Source organism: Sinohyriopsis cumingii, chromosome 3 (genome assembly GCF_028554795.1).
Source record: "Sinohyriopsis cumingii isolate HCF-2022 chromosome 3, ASM2855479v2, whole genome shotgun sequence".
In the NCBI taxonomy this organism is placed as follows: Eukaryota; Metazoa; Mollusca; class Bivalvia; order Unionida; family Unionidae; genus Sinohyriopsis; species Sinohyriopsis cumingii.
The window spans coordinates 121694965-121711710 of NC_142963.1; the positions used below are offsets into that span (position 1 = coordinate 121694965).

A 16746-nucleotide genomic window follows, 5' to 3' on the forward strand; every position below is an offset into this window, starting at 1 on the left:
CCTGTTTGACGTAAATTCCGACCCAAAGGTGGATGCATGTATGTATGTATGTTTGTATGTATGTATGTATGTATGTAAGGGGATTAATGTATAGATTGATGTGTACATTAGTATCCACTCCTTTGTTGTAAAAATCACACAAAAGATTTGCTAGAAACACAACAGAGATGACTGAAAAATAGTTAAAGCTACGTTAAACATCTCTCTCACTCTCTCTCTCTCTCTCTCTCTCTCTCTCTCTCTCTCTCTCTCACACACACACACGCATGCGTACATACATACATGCATACGTACGCACGTGCGTGCGTGCGTGCAGCCATACATACATACATACATTCATACATACATATATGCATGCATGCATGCATACATACATACATATATGCATGGATGCATGCATACATACATACATGCATGCATACATACATACGTACATAAGTACGTACGTTTCTTTATATTTATATATATGTGTATGTGTGTGTTTGTATATGTGTATGTGTGTTTGTATATATATATATATATATATATATATATATATATATATATATATATATATATATATATATATATATGTATACATATGTTTATATTTGTGAATGTGTATATGTGTATGCATGTGTGTGTATGTATATATATACGTGTATGTATGTATATATGTATGAATATATGTATATGTGTGTATATATATATGTGTATGTGTACATATGTATATATGTGTGTATATGTGTGTATGTATTATATGTATGTGTGTGTGTATATATATATATATATATATATATATATATATATATATATATATATATATATATATATATATATATATAGTGTACTGTAAGTCATTAATGTCAAGCTATGTTCCTATCTTTTCTGTATTAACGAAAAAGTAACTGAATGAAATTTCTTCTGAAGAGGAAATAAAGAAAGTCAGTCAGTCATACATACATACATACATACATACATACATACATACATACATACATATATACATACATACATAGTTGCCCCGAGTGGTCAAAGGCGCTCGTCTTTAAAGAGCAACGACATCTCACCTCTATCTGCGAGGGCTGGAGTCTCAGGTTTGACCAGCATAGGTATGTGAAAAAGCTTGCAAGAAGATTCTCGTTGGTCGGTGATTCTTCCTGAGATTTTCCCGGGTTCTTCCTCCACCAGATATACTGGTCGCAATGTATAGGCTATCATGTGCTGGAAAATGGCATTAAACTCAAAACAACAACAACAACAACAGCAACATACATCTTAACTCGAATCGTTCTTATTATTTAAAGGTCATGCATATATTCCATTGCATATGAAGCCTATTTCTCAGGTAACATATATGAAGCAAGAATTATTCTTTATTTCTCAAACTCGTGTGCAAAATATTACAAAATTTTACAATGAGCAAGTGTAATACAACAGACACTATCTACATATAGATATGCATTTTAAAAATTATTTAAGTGGAAAAAATAATTTGGAAAGATGTCTGTTACCCCACCACCACCCCTCCCACCACGACGAGATGAGCAAGGTAGTAGGCCAGGTATTAATCTAGGCCATTCATCCAATCAGATTCCAATAAGAAATCACGTTCCTCGAGGGCTGCTTTATTTTGCATCACTATCTGGTGAAAATTTCCCTCCTTTATTTCGCAGTATTGGAGTTTCATTTTTCAAACATATTTTGGAAACGACGGTGATTTCCTTGCCGCAATACTATCCTTTTGGCAACAATATTATCTTCAATGAAATAAAATACATTTTTGAGTGTATAAAAACCACACTTACAAATTCAGTTTGAAAAGAAATATTGACAACTACCAATTTACTTTTATATAGAATACAATCGTAGTTCACAAAAATAAGTAAAAAGAAAACGTTTATTTGGTGGTTTATAAATGGAAAGTAAGACGTATGGCGTCCTCCTCCTCATACTACTACTAATAAAAATAATAATAAAATAATAATATATGACATCTGAAGTGTATCTTTTGAAAAGTTTAATTTGAGTACATCCCGTGTAAGCATATCTATTTATTTTTTTTTTTTTTGTTTTGGTGGCGGGTTTGCCGAATGGATGGAATGGGCGTGTGCTACTGTTCTGGGGCATTCTTAAATTAAATTGCTCCTAAATGGACTTATCTTAACCTTGCAATCATGATTGTTGATATACATATATGTATTACGAAGTTGTAGATGCCTGGTAAGTAACCACACATATCCTATTACCATGTTTGATGATATACATGTATGTAGGACAAAGCCGTAGAGGCCTGGTAAGTAACCACAAGGATGACCAGTCAGTATGTGGGTAAATTGCATGTACCAAGGACGCATGAAAATGTCCCGATTCTGCTCAGTGCAGTTTTAAAGTTCGTGTAGACCAAAGTTCTGACCTCTCTTACTTCATTGGAAGATCGACTCCACAATTTTCAAATGGAATTATAAATAGAAAGGATACCGTAGATCCAGATATATCGGTATGTTTTATACAACAAATGATTTTGATGTTGACTGTCACGGTTCGCACACGATGGCATACGGTACCAAGAACAAATCCCAAAACATCATCGAAAATAATATTAGAACTTTGAGAGTGTAAATACCATAATATTTTAGTGGCAGCTATTTTAAAATAAACGTTCGACATAAATAATTTTATGAGCGACAAAAGAGATACATTTTACCATATAACATCAACAATATGTAAGACATTGAACATGCATTGCAGATAATATAATTGATCTAAATGGCCCTATATACGAATATACAAAAATATCCACATTTTTCCAACGTAACGTCTTTTATTCAGTCTTTATATATACAGTAAGGCATCCTTTGGAATCTTTTATCTAGCCTTTTTATACCGAGATACAATTTACAAAAAATCAAATTATTGTTTAAATATGTTTCGAGGCCTTTCTCAAAACCGTCTTTTCGCATAAAGTATTGAGTCAAGGGAATTAACTCTTACAAATAATTTCATTCAGTATTCACGTTGTTGTCCTTTTGTATTCTTGTCCATGCTAACAGTTCAAGAGCCGAACTAACAGTCCATTTTACATGTTAAACCGTCCGGCAGATTTTTTAATCCGTGACTTGAGGGATATTGGGTATTCGAAGGACATAAGAAAACAGACCTTTCTTATTTTATCAAAAGAATACAATTCTATTTCAATATATCCAAAATGAAAAAAAGTAATAAAATATAAAATAATGTACAAAATAAACTTGAGACGTCCACATAATATACCATAACAGATATTCAACGATAGAGACAACTACATTTATATATTTACAATTAATATTCACTTGATTTTGCTAAAGGATTAAATGATCATGGCTGGATATTTATCAATGTGTACATTTTACCTAAAAACTCACAAAGTCCCAAGGACTTTATGTTAACTTCATGAATGATTAGGTAACAATTTACACATCGATACATACCCAACCATAATAATTTAATCCTTATAATTCCAATTTATTTCCCTTTGCCATCATATCAGCGGATTTCATCAACAATGCATTCACAAGGAAGCTGGAAGTTTTCTTTTATTAGCCTATTCGGAGCGCCAGAATACATACATCTTCGATAACCAAGGGTCGTCGACTCTTTACATAGTTAAGTAGGGTGATTGTTAGATGGGTCGTGCCAGTTATCTAAAAAACATGTTATGGTAATTTTTTTAAAAAGTTGTTGCTATTTAAACCTTTCTATTTCTTTTTCCAACATTACACTTCCTTTTCGCACGTGTTGTTATAGCATTCGTTGTTCCTGCCTTCTGCGCATACAGACCTTTCAAAAGCAAAACCGTGTCCAGTTTTAGTGAGATCCTTTGCTCGTCTTATAACCCTGACCTTAAAAACAGGTGGTGGAACATATCGTTGAAATAAAATGCAATTATTTCAAAAGATTGGCTTGCAAAGTCTGCCTTATGCTTTCTTTGGCACAAGGAGTGAGTGTTGCAGTGCAGGAAGGTATGTGCGATCGCATTGTTTTAACTTCTAATGGGAGATTTTAATCTGGGGGTTGTACATTTTGATGGGAAATCGCAGGGGTGGGTAGGTGGTGGCTTGTAGTTGTTATTATTATGGAGTAAGGCGTTAGTGTAGATAAAGCTTCACATACAATTACAGAAACAGGGAATCAAAAGTAGTCCGCAAAATTTATCGATGTGTGAAACATTCTAGATCAGTATCACGTGGTCGTTTATATCCAGTCAAATTATAGAAAAGTCGGTTACGTCATAAAAATTGGAATTACGTTGTTTAACAATACTGAAAGAAGTGGGGGTCAGTTTCACTAAATCACCAAACATTCAGTAAAATACACCATTCGTACAAGGAATGAGAACTTCTTTAGATTCAAACTGAACTGTTGTAGTATTATTCTTGTTGGAGATATGTGCAAAAAGGAACCCGATATCTTAAAATGCAAGAACATTTATTTCACCGCGAACAGAATACAAAGTGTATTGCACGGTCAGTTAGGATCAAGAATATAATCTATGTTGACCCGGGGATGGTTTCAAGTCTCGAACTTTTGCGACTTTTGTTGAGGATTTTCATTAACATGCCGTGAAACTAGTAGCAAATTTAAAAGAATACCTAAATCTCTAGCGCATTCAAAAGAATAATAAATAAATAAATAAATAAATAAATAAATAAATAAATAAATCATGAAAGAAACTCAGTATTACTGTATAAATGCATGTATCCTGTAGTAGACCAAAACAGACGTCTTAAATTTCCCAATGGTGTGGAAGAGGTTGTAAGTAAAACAGGACGTGGTTGTGAACGATACGTAATATGTTATGATAGCTATGGAGATTTCAAATAGAACTATCCGCTTTCTCGAAAATGATTGATCTAAAGCCTGTTTGCCATTTCGGTTGTGTTTTCTTCCGAGCTGATTACCACGTTTGATTTGACGCCTGGCTTCTTCTCTTCTGCCATGTTCATGGCGGGATTCACATATCCTTCGCTTTTACCACTTGTTTTACTGGCAGCAATCTTGGTAAGATATTCAGCTACTTGAGGAATATTTGCCTTGTCCACAACGAAGACGTTCTCAGTGTCGGCTGGTTTTGGGTTGCTACCACCAGTTGCTCCATCGGGTTGGGTTGAAATGTTTGTTGGTAGGTAAACGGGTTGAATAACAGACTGCTGCTTGTTCTGCGAACCGGCAACTACTACTAGAGCTTGGACAAGATCATGAATTAGCTGTTCAGAGCTAACTCCTCCTTCACATCGAAAACTGGTTTCCCTGTAGCCGTGTTTGTCCCCAGTGCTATCTTCATCGCATGACTTCATCTTCATCGAGTTGGCCCGAGTGGTGTCAGTGACGTATGACATCTCGCTGTGGCTACTCACGCTCTGGTTGCTACGCCTGCTCGAGTACTGGTCAGTTGGTGTCTCCTTTTTGACTTGGCAACAGCAGAAGAGCCATGGCACTTTCTTGTTAAGAGCACTACGGAACTTTGGATGACTCAGAGCGTAAACAATTGGATTTTGCATGGCAGAAGCTTTTGCGAAGAAAACAGGAATTTCGGCCCAAAACGGCGTCACGAATTTGGCATCCCCAAACTGAGCAACTAGAGCGACGGATGCGTACGGTGACCAGGAGATTACGTACAACACCAGAATCGTCATAGCAATCTTAGCGATCCTGATCTCAGTCCTCATGTTCTTGTGGTTCTTTCGCATTTCAGCATTCAACTTTTTCGCTGTCTTCTTCATTTCATTCTCGTGCTTGTTAATTGCCTTAATAATAAGAGAGTAAAACAAGATGATAACAGCAAGTGGCAGTGCAAATCCAACAATATACAACATGATAATGAAAGATATATTGTTGTACGATCGGGTCAGGTAATCGTAGGTACAGGATGTTTGGAAACCTTCAGGTATGTATCTCCCCCAGCCAAAAATGGGTGGAAAAGCGACCGCAAACGACAGAATCCATACCAAGACGATCATCACGAAGGCGCGCTTCCTGGTCATGTTTTTGGCGACCTCCAGAGGCTTGGCAATGGCGTAATACCGGTCTATGGCTATGGCGGCGTTAGTGTAGATGGACATCAAACCAAAAATCCCTCCGATCAGGCCGTAAAATTCACAGGCTGAGAAAAAAGTTTGTGTTGATATATATTTTTCTCAAGTATTAATTAAGGGATATTGATTTATATAATGTCCTTCGTTTTTTTTATACAATCTTAATGCCCAGCTCTGTTGACTATTAGTTTTAATTATTATATAATTCAAAATTTGCTTTACATTCTAATTTGTCGGATAAGTTTTTGTTGAAAAGATACGTTGTATACGCATTAATTTTATTATATTATTCATATAGACGTAGTGTTTCGCCAATCAAAATTGAAAACCAAAGTGTAATATCATATAAATATGATCTCAGTTACCAGTACATCATATTTAGTTGTAAGATGTTTGATAACAATGTGTATTTATACATATGAACTGTAGCCTTGTTAGTTCTTGGACAGATAATTGAAAATCACAGCGTAGTGTAATATGATCTCAGGTTGCCCAACATCTTATTCTTTCAGAGATATTTGCTACATTGATCGATGTTTAACTTACCGAATCTTTACTTCTCATTAGAAAGTACACATTATGGACTCCAGTGAATAAAAGTCAGTTTATGTTTAAAACGGTATTAAAAGGAAATAAATTGCATGGATTTAAACCATCTTCTAACTGTTGATCAACCAAATTTTTTATTATTTTAAATTTGCACAGAAAAGAATGATGTTAGATGGGTAAACTTTAATAATTATATATATATATATATATATATATATATATATATATATATATATATATATATATATATATATATATATATATATATATATATATATATATATATATATATATATATATATATATATTGAACTTTCCGTTAAAAAGCCATTTAATAACAGGTTGAGTTTTATTGTCTGGTGGCCTTGTGTTTATATATAGGTACAAAATGTTACATTATCTACCCAAGTACACGATACTGATTCGTCCTATTTTCTTCATGCATTTGTGTTACAAAAGGCTACAATACTTGATCCCAAAAGCTTAATGTCAATCAAACCTAATAAAGTAAAATATTCAGAAAAAACATTAAGAAATAACAACAAATATTTGTAATAATGTACCATCAGCCTGGAGGAAATGTTTCTGAAGAAGAAGAAACAGAAGAAGAAGAAGACGTGAATAAGAAATGAACGGAATGAAAGAAGGCAACTAGGAGGAATAGATAAAAGATTTGAAGAAAAGGATAGAATGGAAAGAAAACAAACATTAATGTGTAAGAATTAAAATTAAAAACACTGACCACTTTGTCCGAAAATCCATTTCTTGTTGAAGGATGAGATGGAAAAAAGAGGAAAACCATTGACAATGCTGAACGTCAGGTCACTGATAGCCAGGTTAATAATCAGCATGTTAGATGGTGTCCGGAGGCTTTTATCTCTACGAAAGACAGCATTTAAAATTTATATTAATAGTGAGTTCGTATAACATTAATTATACAATATCAATATTTTGTACTCTCTCTCTCTCTCTCTCTCTCTCTCTCTCTCTCTCTCTATATATATATATATATATATATATATATATATATATATATATATATATATATATATATATATATATATATATATATATATATATATATATATCCTGGCTGATACTGAGATGTCATTGCTTTCATTTTGATCATTCTTCCGTTTGTAATTTATTCATTTAACTAGATACTTTATTAAGTAAGTATTATGATTCTTTATTCATCTTTATTCCTCTTCTGATCTTCGACGTTGTCATCATCCTTTTTGCGTTTGTTACATTAGTTTAAGTATGACGATCTTCACCAACTGTGGTATGTATAACCGTCTCGAGAACGTTAAAAATCAATAGACCAGCTAAACTTTAGAATGTTATGAATATACTATAAAAAATTAAACAACACACAGTAGGTTGAAATTGTGGTCAGGTCATAAATAATGACTCAATGTTTTCAATAGTTTTCTGATTAATAATTGGAAATGTTTCACGAGCTCAGCATCAAAGCAATAATGTTGGGCGAAAAGTTTTGTCTGAGCTAGTTATGTTGCAAAATAACAAAACAGAAGTAAGATGTTGCTGACACAAATAAGGCATACTACAATATTTTGGAAAAGACGTTTAATTAACAGCGAGATAAGTATCATCGATTCAGATAGCAAGATGGTTAACCCGTACGGTATGAGAAATTATTATGTTAAATTTAATCCGCAACTTCACGATTTTGTAAATTATACAAATGTCAGACTGCAACGATGGGAAATAGACAGCAATGGAATATATCGAGTATACAAATTTAAAACAATAAAAATGAGTGACTTAGTCATTAATACGCCTGAAAGCATTAAAAATCATTTTAAATTGTTGAGAATAAAAGTGCTGCAGTTCTATTACCTTGTTGATAAGGTGCAAAGACAACGTATAAAGCATACATACTTATCTTGATGCTTACGTCGTTTTATATCATTGACAACGGAGACGACAAATCCTTAAGAAAGGCGACCTTTACTGAGCAGGATAAAGAATGTAATTTTAGACATCCTTTCAGCGATCATGAAAGGCTAATTGTCCACACAAATATATCAATCAGGTGTGGAAAGCAAATTTAAAAGACAAAATTAAAATATAATAATCTGAATTCAATAAATGGTTAACTGAACAATCTGCTTACACATTGCGCAAGAAAACAATATAGAAAAATATATCCACACACTAGAGTTAATGTCAGTCACGTAGATGGCGAGAGACAAGCAAACATGCAATCGTGCAAAAATATATGGCTGGCTACAGGTCAAATTTTACATGACTACTCAATATTCGCTTGTGCAGGAAATTGAAAACTATAGAGAAATTTTTAACGCGAAAAGCTTGAAAGATTTAATTTGATTAGAGAAAAGAGTTTTCCAACAAAGTTTAGGATTTGTTGAAAATGATAATACTGAATATTTTTTAACCTATTCTGACAAATATGTGTACGTGGTGGACATATTGATCGAAACCGTAAAAAGAAAAGGATATGGAGGACGCCGTGTTTTACTACCAAGACAATAACATACACAAAACTGAGAAGATTGCAAGAACAAAACGGATGAATGGGGAACAGTATGTGCTTGTAAATTGGGAAGATTTTATTCATCTTCTTACAGGTGAGAACGAACTAAAATTAGCGTTACATTAACATAATTAAATGCAGGAAGCACAATATATACACGGAAGTATCGAGGAATATGAAAACGTTTACTTTTCGAAAGATAATTTGCTTTCAGTATGAGGGTCAAGAGTAGCGCAGAAATAACCGGTGCAATAGAAACTGAAGGAATTAAAGCATGTCTGATGTGTAACATTTTAGTGTCAGTAGGAGCATGCATCCTAATACATCATCTGCAGGCCAACCAAAGTACAAAACATAATATGGCGATTAAAACCAGTGCAATTTCTGAGTGCAGATCATAAAATAAATAGGGTAGAAATGAAAATAAATTATATCCAAATTGAAATCAAACTACCTTTCAAGGGCTCAGAGAAAGCGTAATGAGAGCACTACGCTCTTTCCGATGATAATGTGACAAAATAAAATGCAGTTACAATGATGCGGTAATACTGAAGATGTTTAAACATCCCTCCATTCTACTTTCCTTGTATTTGTATTGGAAAATATGAACGATTTTTTTTCTGAGTAATATTGCACAACATTGGGAGTGAAGGATTAGTCAGAAAAAAATGAGTTAATATTTTCCCCATACAAATGCATAACCTTTTTATTATATACCCATTTCGGTTTCCTACCTAAGGCTTAATAATAAAGGAATACACAAGAAGCAAAGTAATTGAATTTATGCTGTATTTCAAAATAAAAGCACAACCGTAGATTCATCAATACACAATAGCAATATTAATGTGCACATAACACTTTCCAGTTAACTCTGAACTTCAGCGTGCGCTCAACATCTGTTTTAAAATATTATCGTTTTGATCTATTTAATATTGAAATTTAGAGCTATGGTTGAATGAATGCGCATTGAAAAAAATGGGTGAATTTTGTTTTATTCTGTTGATCCAACTTAATTCTGCTTCTCTGTTTATGATGGACTGGCTTTATGGGTCAATTAAGTGCAGCAAGGAGAATATGATTTCAGTTGGAAATGTAGTCGAAATAATAGTACAGTTTCGGGGTGTATCAGGTTTTCCATACGGCTATGAAGAACTAAGAAAGTATATTTTGAGTAAATTCAAGATGCATAAATGTAAGTATATTTATTACCATTTTTATTACCAGTAAAAGAAGACACGTAGTTTACGCCCTGTCACTTGCACTGACATGTATCATACAGTTTAAGACCTCTATCGCTAGCCTAATATTGCATCAAAATAGTTTTAAACAGGGAAAAATGCAAATCAGCTGATGTGTGACGGTCCATTTAGTCAGCAGAAGAAATGCTTCTTCGTCCTCTTGGCTTATTGTCTCCGAGGCTCTTAGTTTCCTACCAAAACCTTAAAGTTACATTTTTTCTGAAATTTAGTATTTTGAATGACTTGTAAAATGGTACGTGACATATATCCGATAATCCTTGGTCTCAATGTGCTTTACTTTGCTATTTTAATAGACACTAGGGAGAACTGGTCATAGTCTGAACCATTCGATTTGCGAAAAGTTACAAATATTTCTCTCAAATAACTGTTTGAATGATTAGAACGGTAGTTTCAATTAATGCGTTTCTCACTTTTGTTATTGACATTGCGAATATCACGCTCATTCATTTGCTTGCTTGAAAGTTTCGTTTCTGATTCAGTAAACTAGTTCACGTTGTTAACTTTATCATCTATGCTTCCAAATGGACGAAACAGCTTGTTTAGTTCATTCACAAACAAATTTAATCAACCAAAACCTAAACGTGTACAACATGAGTGTACATGGTTTGTTTATAAAGTAATTCCTAATACACGAAACTATTTTTAGGCACGCGTGTCGTCCAGTATTGAAGCCGCGTAGTATCGATTATACTGCAGACTTCTGACAATGTAAAGTAAACGGAGAAAAAATAAGCATATAATGAGCACATATTCACCTCATCTGTGATGGTTTTTAGTGTATATTCATTGTACATGTGGTGGGTATTAGTCTATATGCTGCTTACAAGTATTTCTCAGTACTGATGCAGAATGCACGTGTGCGAAGCAGAATTATGCATTAGAGGCGATTTGTCGATGAAGGCAACGTATTTAGTTCCTTCGAACCAAGACATTTTTTTAGCAGATAGATCTCGACGTACGGTCAATATTTGATTCCTAACAATTAGGAATATATAACGTAAAGAATCAAATACCTAAATATAAGACACCATTTAATCACAGAAACACCGAGACTAATTAAACCTGAAGAAATTTTAAAGATGGTAATTCAAAAGCTAAGTCCAAGTATTTGGATGCTACCGGTTATTTTTTGTCATTTGGTTTGATATTAAAGAGCATGGAAATGCAACATGCGAAACGCAAATAATCTGAGTGCCTGTGAAAAGCATCAATATATCAAACGGAAAGACGATGTATTCAAGTTGGATTACCACATCATCTCACTGACATGCCAATATGTGTTGTTACTTTCTTAAGTAAAGAAAAGGAAGTCCTATCAGAGCGAATACGGCAGTATGAATTATACACTGAGAAATTTATGCAAGAGCAGATATTGCACAAAATACGTGTTATTCCAGATACGTTTAGATTACTACACTGTACCGTTGCGCTCTACCACCCGATTTTCAGAGTTAACATATGATTTAATTTTACACTTACAAAAGCCACTGGAGTGGCAGAAGTGGTGACAAAAGGTACAACGTGAGAAGCGTTCACTTTCTATTTGTGTCTTTGTGACTATATTGCTGAGAGAGAGAGACAGACAGAGAGAGAGAGAGAGAGACACACACAGAGAGAGAGAGAGAGAGAGAGAGAGAGAGAGAGAGAGAGAGAGACAGAAGGAGAACCTTACATTTGATTAAAAACATAAACGTTAAAAAGTTTACACTGATATACGAATATATCTAATTTGATTTGTGACATGATAAGACTATACAGTAGAGGTCTTAAATTAGCAAACATTCAGCTAGGAATTCACATTCAAATCAGCAAAAGAACCCAAAGAAATTAAACAACGTCAGTATGTATATTTAATATTTATTTAACTGCTCGGGCAAACATTCGAAACAATCTAATAAAATTACTAATGTTGAAGCCGTTGTAACAGTGTAAATTCTGCAGATGTCATTGCAACACATAACTATGAATTTTGCAGATGTGATTTTAGCACATAGCAATTTCAAGCTGATGCATGTGATTTTGCATCGGGTTAAATTCGTTGCATGTGTAAACATACTGTATTTTAATGCATCTGGTAGGGACATTATTGATTATTAATAAATTATCATTTGATAACTATGTCAGGCGAAAGTGGAGAGGGAGTAAAGCTCGTTTTGTTTATCGAAATTCCAAGGGTTAAAATCTTGCAGAAACAACGTTCGTACTTGTTGAAACATTTGTCATAAGTTGAAACTTTACAGAGATGGGTATATATAGGTATACGGGAGAAAAAATGTATAATTTTCCAAACTCTGGAGGTACTTGTGTTAATAATGGAAGTTATATAGACCTCAATTTTGATTGGACAAGGTAACGGTTTGGGGTGTGTTTCCCAGGAGAAGTCTCGTGTTTTATAATGAATTATACCGCAAAATCAGGCAGTCTAAATTTTAGCGTGACTCCGGGGGAAGGGAAACCCTCGTAAAGATTGTTCAAGGGAGGTGTAGTTAAGAGTCCACGAGTCTATCTATTGTCACCCGTATGTGTTCATTGTCCGACATTTAGTTCAAGATAGAGATTAATAGTTATAATTCAGAGGCTTAATTGTTAGTTAAGGGGGAGCAGACTACGACATCGCTCAATTAGTAATGGTAACTATTTCTATTAGAGTAATTCATTCATTTCATGCACTATGTTAATTGTCTATTGAAATAGAGAAATTGAATGTGTAAACAAACAGAACGATGTTGTGCTGAAAGTAGTAGCAGTCTGTTTTGAAATACGATAGTGATACCCTGATCAACGAGAATGGGACGTATATTCATTTCAAAGGCGTAGGAAATGAGAAGAGATTTAGAATGTTATTTAGAAAGGCGAGTAGTGCTACACATTTTCAAAATTCGGTATGGGTGATCACATAAAAAGGACAACTATGTAATTAAAGACCAATGCCAGAATGTTAGGCCTTGAGTTGTCCTCTACAGTAAGGATTCAAGGTAACGATAAAATGGTGTAGAAACCTATGGGATTTTGTCCTTTTTTCAGACGAAAATGATAAGTTGAAGAAATCTTGAAAGAAACAAGAACCTCCAACCAACTACAAAAACAAAACAGAAAATCAGAATAAAATAAAACAGACACACAAAAGATAACAAAACAACAACAACAACAATAACAACAACAAAAACAAAACAAACCACACTCGGTTAATGAGTATCCCTTTGACTAGAGAGTCATACTATGAGCTTTGTCCACCATTGGTAGTATTTACTTGATCATAAGGTAACGCGGTTACATTGTTAATAAAATGTGCTTGTATTTAAACGACCACTTTGGGCATTTTACACACATTTCATGGCATTCAAAATATTCCCTTACTATCTTTATTTTTTGTACGATTCTAACAAGATCTTTTGTCTTTAAACAATTCAGGTAAATCTGTGTACGAGATTCCCCATGAGTAAATGATTATATATATATATATATATATATATATATATATATATATATATATATATATATATATATATATATATATATATATATATACGTGCAATTTTGAACATCTAGTCTTGTCAAACATCTATTTTCTGTCCGAAAGTTTGCATGTAACGTGACAAATAAATGTTCGGTGACATTATTCATTCGTCTAATAAGTAGATTTATGAACTTTCCATTATGCACCAGCTCTACCGCTTTAGTAGATTCCTTCCTAAATCACACGGTTCAGTCAATGTCATTTTAGAAAATTCATTTATTGAATTTTTGACCGATGACATTTTTCAAAATATGGTTCAGTGTCATATAAAAATTCCCACAAATCTTGATCAATATTTGCCATAAAATCATTTAAAGTTTTGCAAAGTGAGTCTTAAGTATTTTAATAATTTTTTTTTAAAATTTCTTTATTCATCTGTAATTCATTTGTATCTGGAATATGTATTATAAAGTCTTCTAATATTTTTGGTAGCCTATTTTGGTAATAGCTCATCGAATAAAGAAGTTGTCATATTTATCAATTTAACTAAGAAAAAGTCACATGTGCATTTAAGAAAAATGTTTTAATATATTTACATACATACATGCATACAAACCTACTTATCTAGATACCTACCTACCTTCCTTCCTACCTACCTAGCAACCTACACACACACACACACACGCACGCACGCACGCACGCACACACACACACACACATACATACATACATACATACATACATACATACATACATACATACATATCCACAATTACGTGTATTCTAGTTTAATTAGTCGAGTATGATTTTAATGAAATAATCCATTGTTGAAGCAATTGACATGTGGTTTATAACTGGTATGAATGAAATTTCTTGCAATAAGTTTACCTATAAAACAAAACTAAATCCTAGCGAACCACATTTTAATCTCTTGTTCTTTAGTTTTAGTGGTTTTGTAATTTTTAAGATTTTCAAAATACTCAGTGTTGGCCGAATGATTTTCAAATTTGATTCGTAGTGTTCTTAAACACCCAATAATGAGAGGGTCATGCACAAAAATATGAGTTTTCCAGCTCTATCATGTATATGCCATTGCCATCAATGTGACATCGTGATTTGTATTGTCGCTCTATGATATATCATTGTAGTCACCTTGGTGACAATATTATCGTCGTCGTCGTCGTCATCATCATCGTCATGATCCCATATATCCATACATATTTTTAATCTACAGCACGAAATGTAGAAGAAACTTATTGATTTTATGTATATTAATATATTTCGTCCGTTTTATTTAATATGTATATAGGTAGATGTAGAAACTCTTACCGGTACACACCCCCACACCAACACACCCACACACATTCCTTCTTTACTTTACACAAAATCTGACTGAGTTTACTTTTCTTTCAAATACTTGCATCACACATTTCAGCAGAAAAGGATACAAGCAACGACTTATGGTACAATACTATCAGAATCTTCGTTGAAAACATCTGAAAGTAAATCTTCGACCATGGCAACAGGATCGAAGCTAGAATGCTAAAGTCACAAAGCGAAGAATCTAGATTATCCTGTACCAATGATTTTTCATTTATTATTGATTTTATGTATATTAATATATTTCTCTCAGGCTGCCGCCATTATTTCTTACCTGCCGAAAATCCAAATGACGGTTGTATTTCCGAAGATTCCCGACAAGCCGACGATAGTAATAAGAACTCCAATTGCGTAGTGCCACTCGTCAGAGGGTATTGGAAACTGTCTCCAATGCGGATGGGTAAAGAAGTCATATGTGTCAAACAAATGCGTAGTGGTACTGATGGTTGACTCCCGAGAAGCCGTAGGCAACGATGTAAAGTCCGTTGTGTACATGCTTGTGACCGACTGCATTAAAATAATTCACAGTAATAATGATGGCAACTCTAACAACGGTGCACAACTTAAACCAATTTAAATATGAAAATTGCAACCAACCAAGCAAACAACCACAGAAAATACAATAACGAAAAACAAAGAAGGAAAACAAAAGATCTGCAAAGTATGGACAAAGTGCAGTTCTGGGACAATAATTGCCAGCTAAGACTGGACTGATCATTTTGTGATATAATTGGTTATTGAATGCTGTTTTAAGTCATAATATAATTAACGAATCGTACATTTAGCGGCAATGGTATTTAACGCATAATAATAACATTGATTAACTGTGAATAACTTCATACTTTTAAATTATCTTCTGGTTCCTTCGTCATTTCGCAAGTAGTGGCAAGAATCGATGGTCAATTACAAAGTCATTGACTATGCGTCGCTTTTGTGATTAAGCAATTCTTATGGTTCATGACCGTGTCTGACATGTGCTGATGGCATTACCTCATCCATAAATTGTTTTGATATTTGTCTCGAACGTTAGGATATAAGAGTGTTCACTTCCAAAGATCTTTGTGTTAGCAGTGTTTCATATATAAGAAAGGAAAAGTACGACAATGAAATTTTAATACAAGATGACATTAAAAATTAACATTAAAACCTCATTATTACCACCTTAAAGTCTGTTTGGTATGTGTCATATATATATATATATATATATATATATATATATATATATATATATATATATATATATATATAACTCACCTCAAAGGTGGTGCCGTTCATTTTTAAATGTTATGTAGGAAATAGACTCCGTCAGGACTGCAGCCGTGGATTCTGAAAAGAACAAAGTAAGTGCGTATGTATTTATTGGGGGTTAACTGTACGTCAGGATAAAAATGGCTATGCAGTGTCGAATGAAGGTGAAATTATGATAATGTAAATATAAAGACTTGTTGAAAAAACTTTATGAAGACCAACCCCTCCTAACAAATGTAAATATAAAGTACTACACGATAAATAAAATGGGTAAAAATG

At 33.6% G+C, this 16746-nt stretch overlaps 1 protein-coding gene across 1 annotated transcript; it reads right to left on the reverse strand.

Annotated features, from left to right (window-relative positions):
- Window positions 1-1554: 1554 nt before the first annotated feature.
- LOC149803742 (rhodopsin, GQ-coupled-like) lies at window positions 1555-16394 on the reverse strand. Its single transcript, XM_089951437.1, has 3 exons — window positions 15494-16394; window positions 7345-7481; window positions 1555-6121 (listed from the first exon to the last, which is right to left on the reverse strand). Exons 1-3 carry the CDS (start codon window positions 15730-15732, stop codon window positions 4872-4874), a joined length of 1626 nt encoding a protein of 541 aa, XP_089807563.1. The 5' UTR covers window positions 15733-16394; the 3' UTR covers window positions 1555-4871.
- Window positions 16395-16746: the final 352 nt, after the last annotated feature.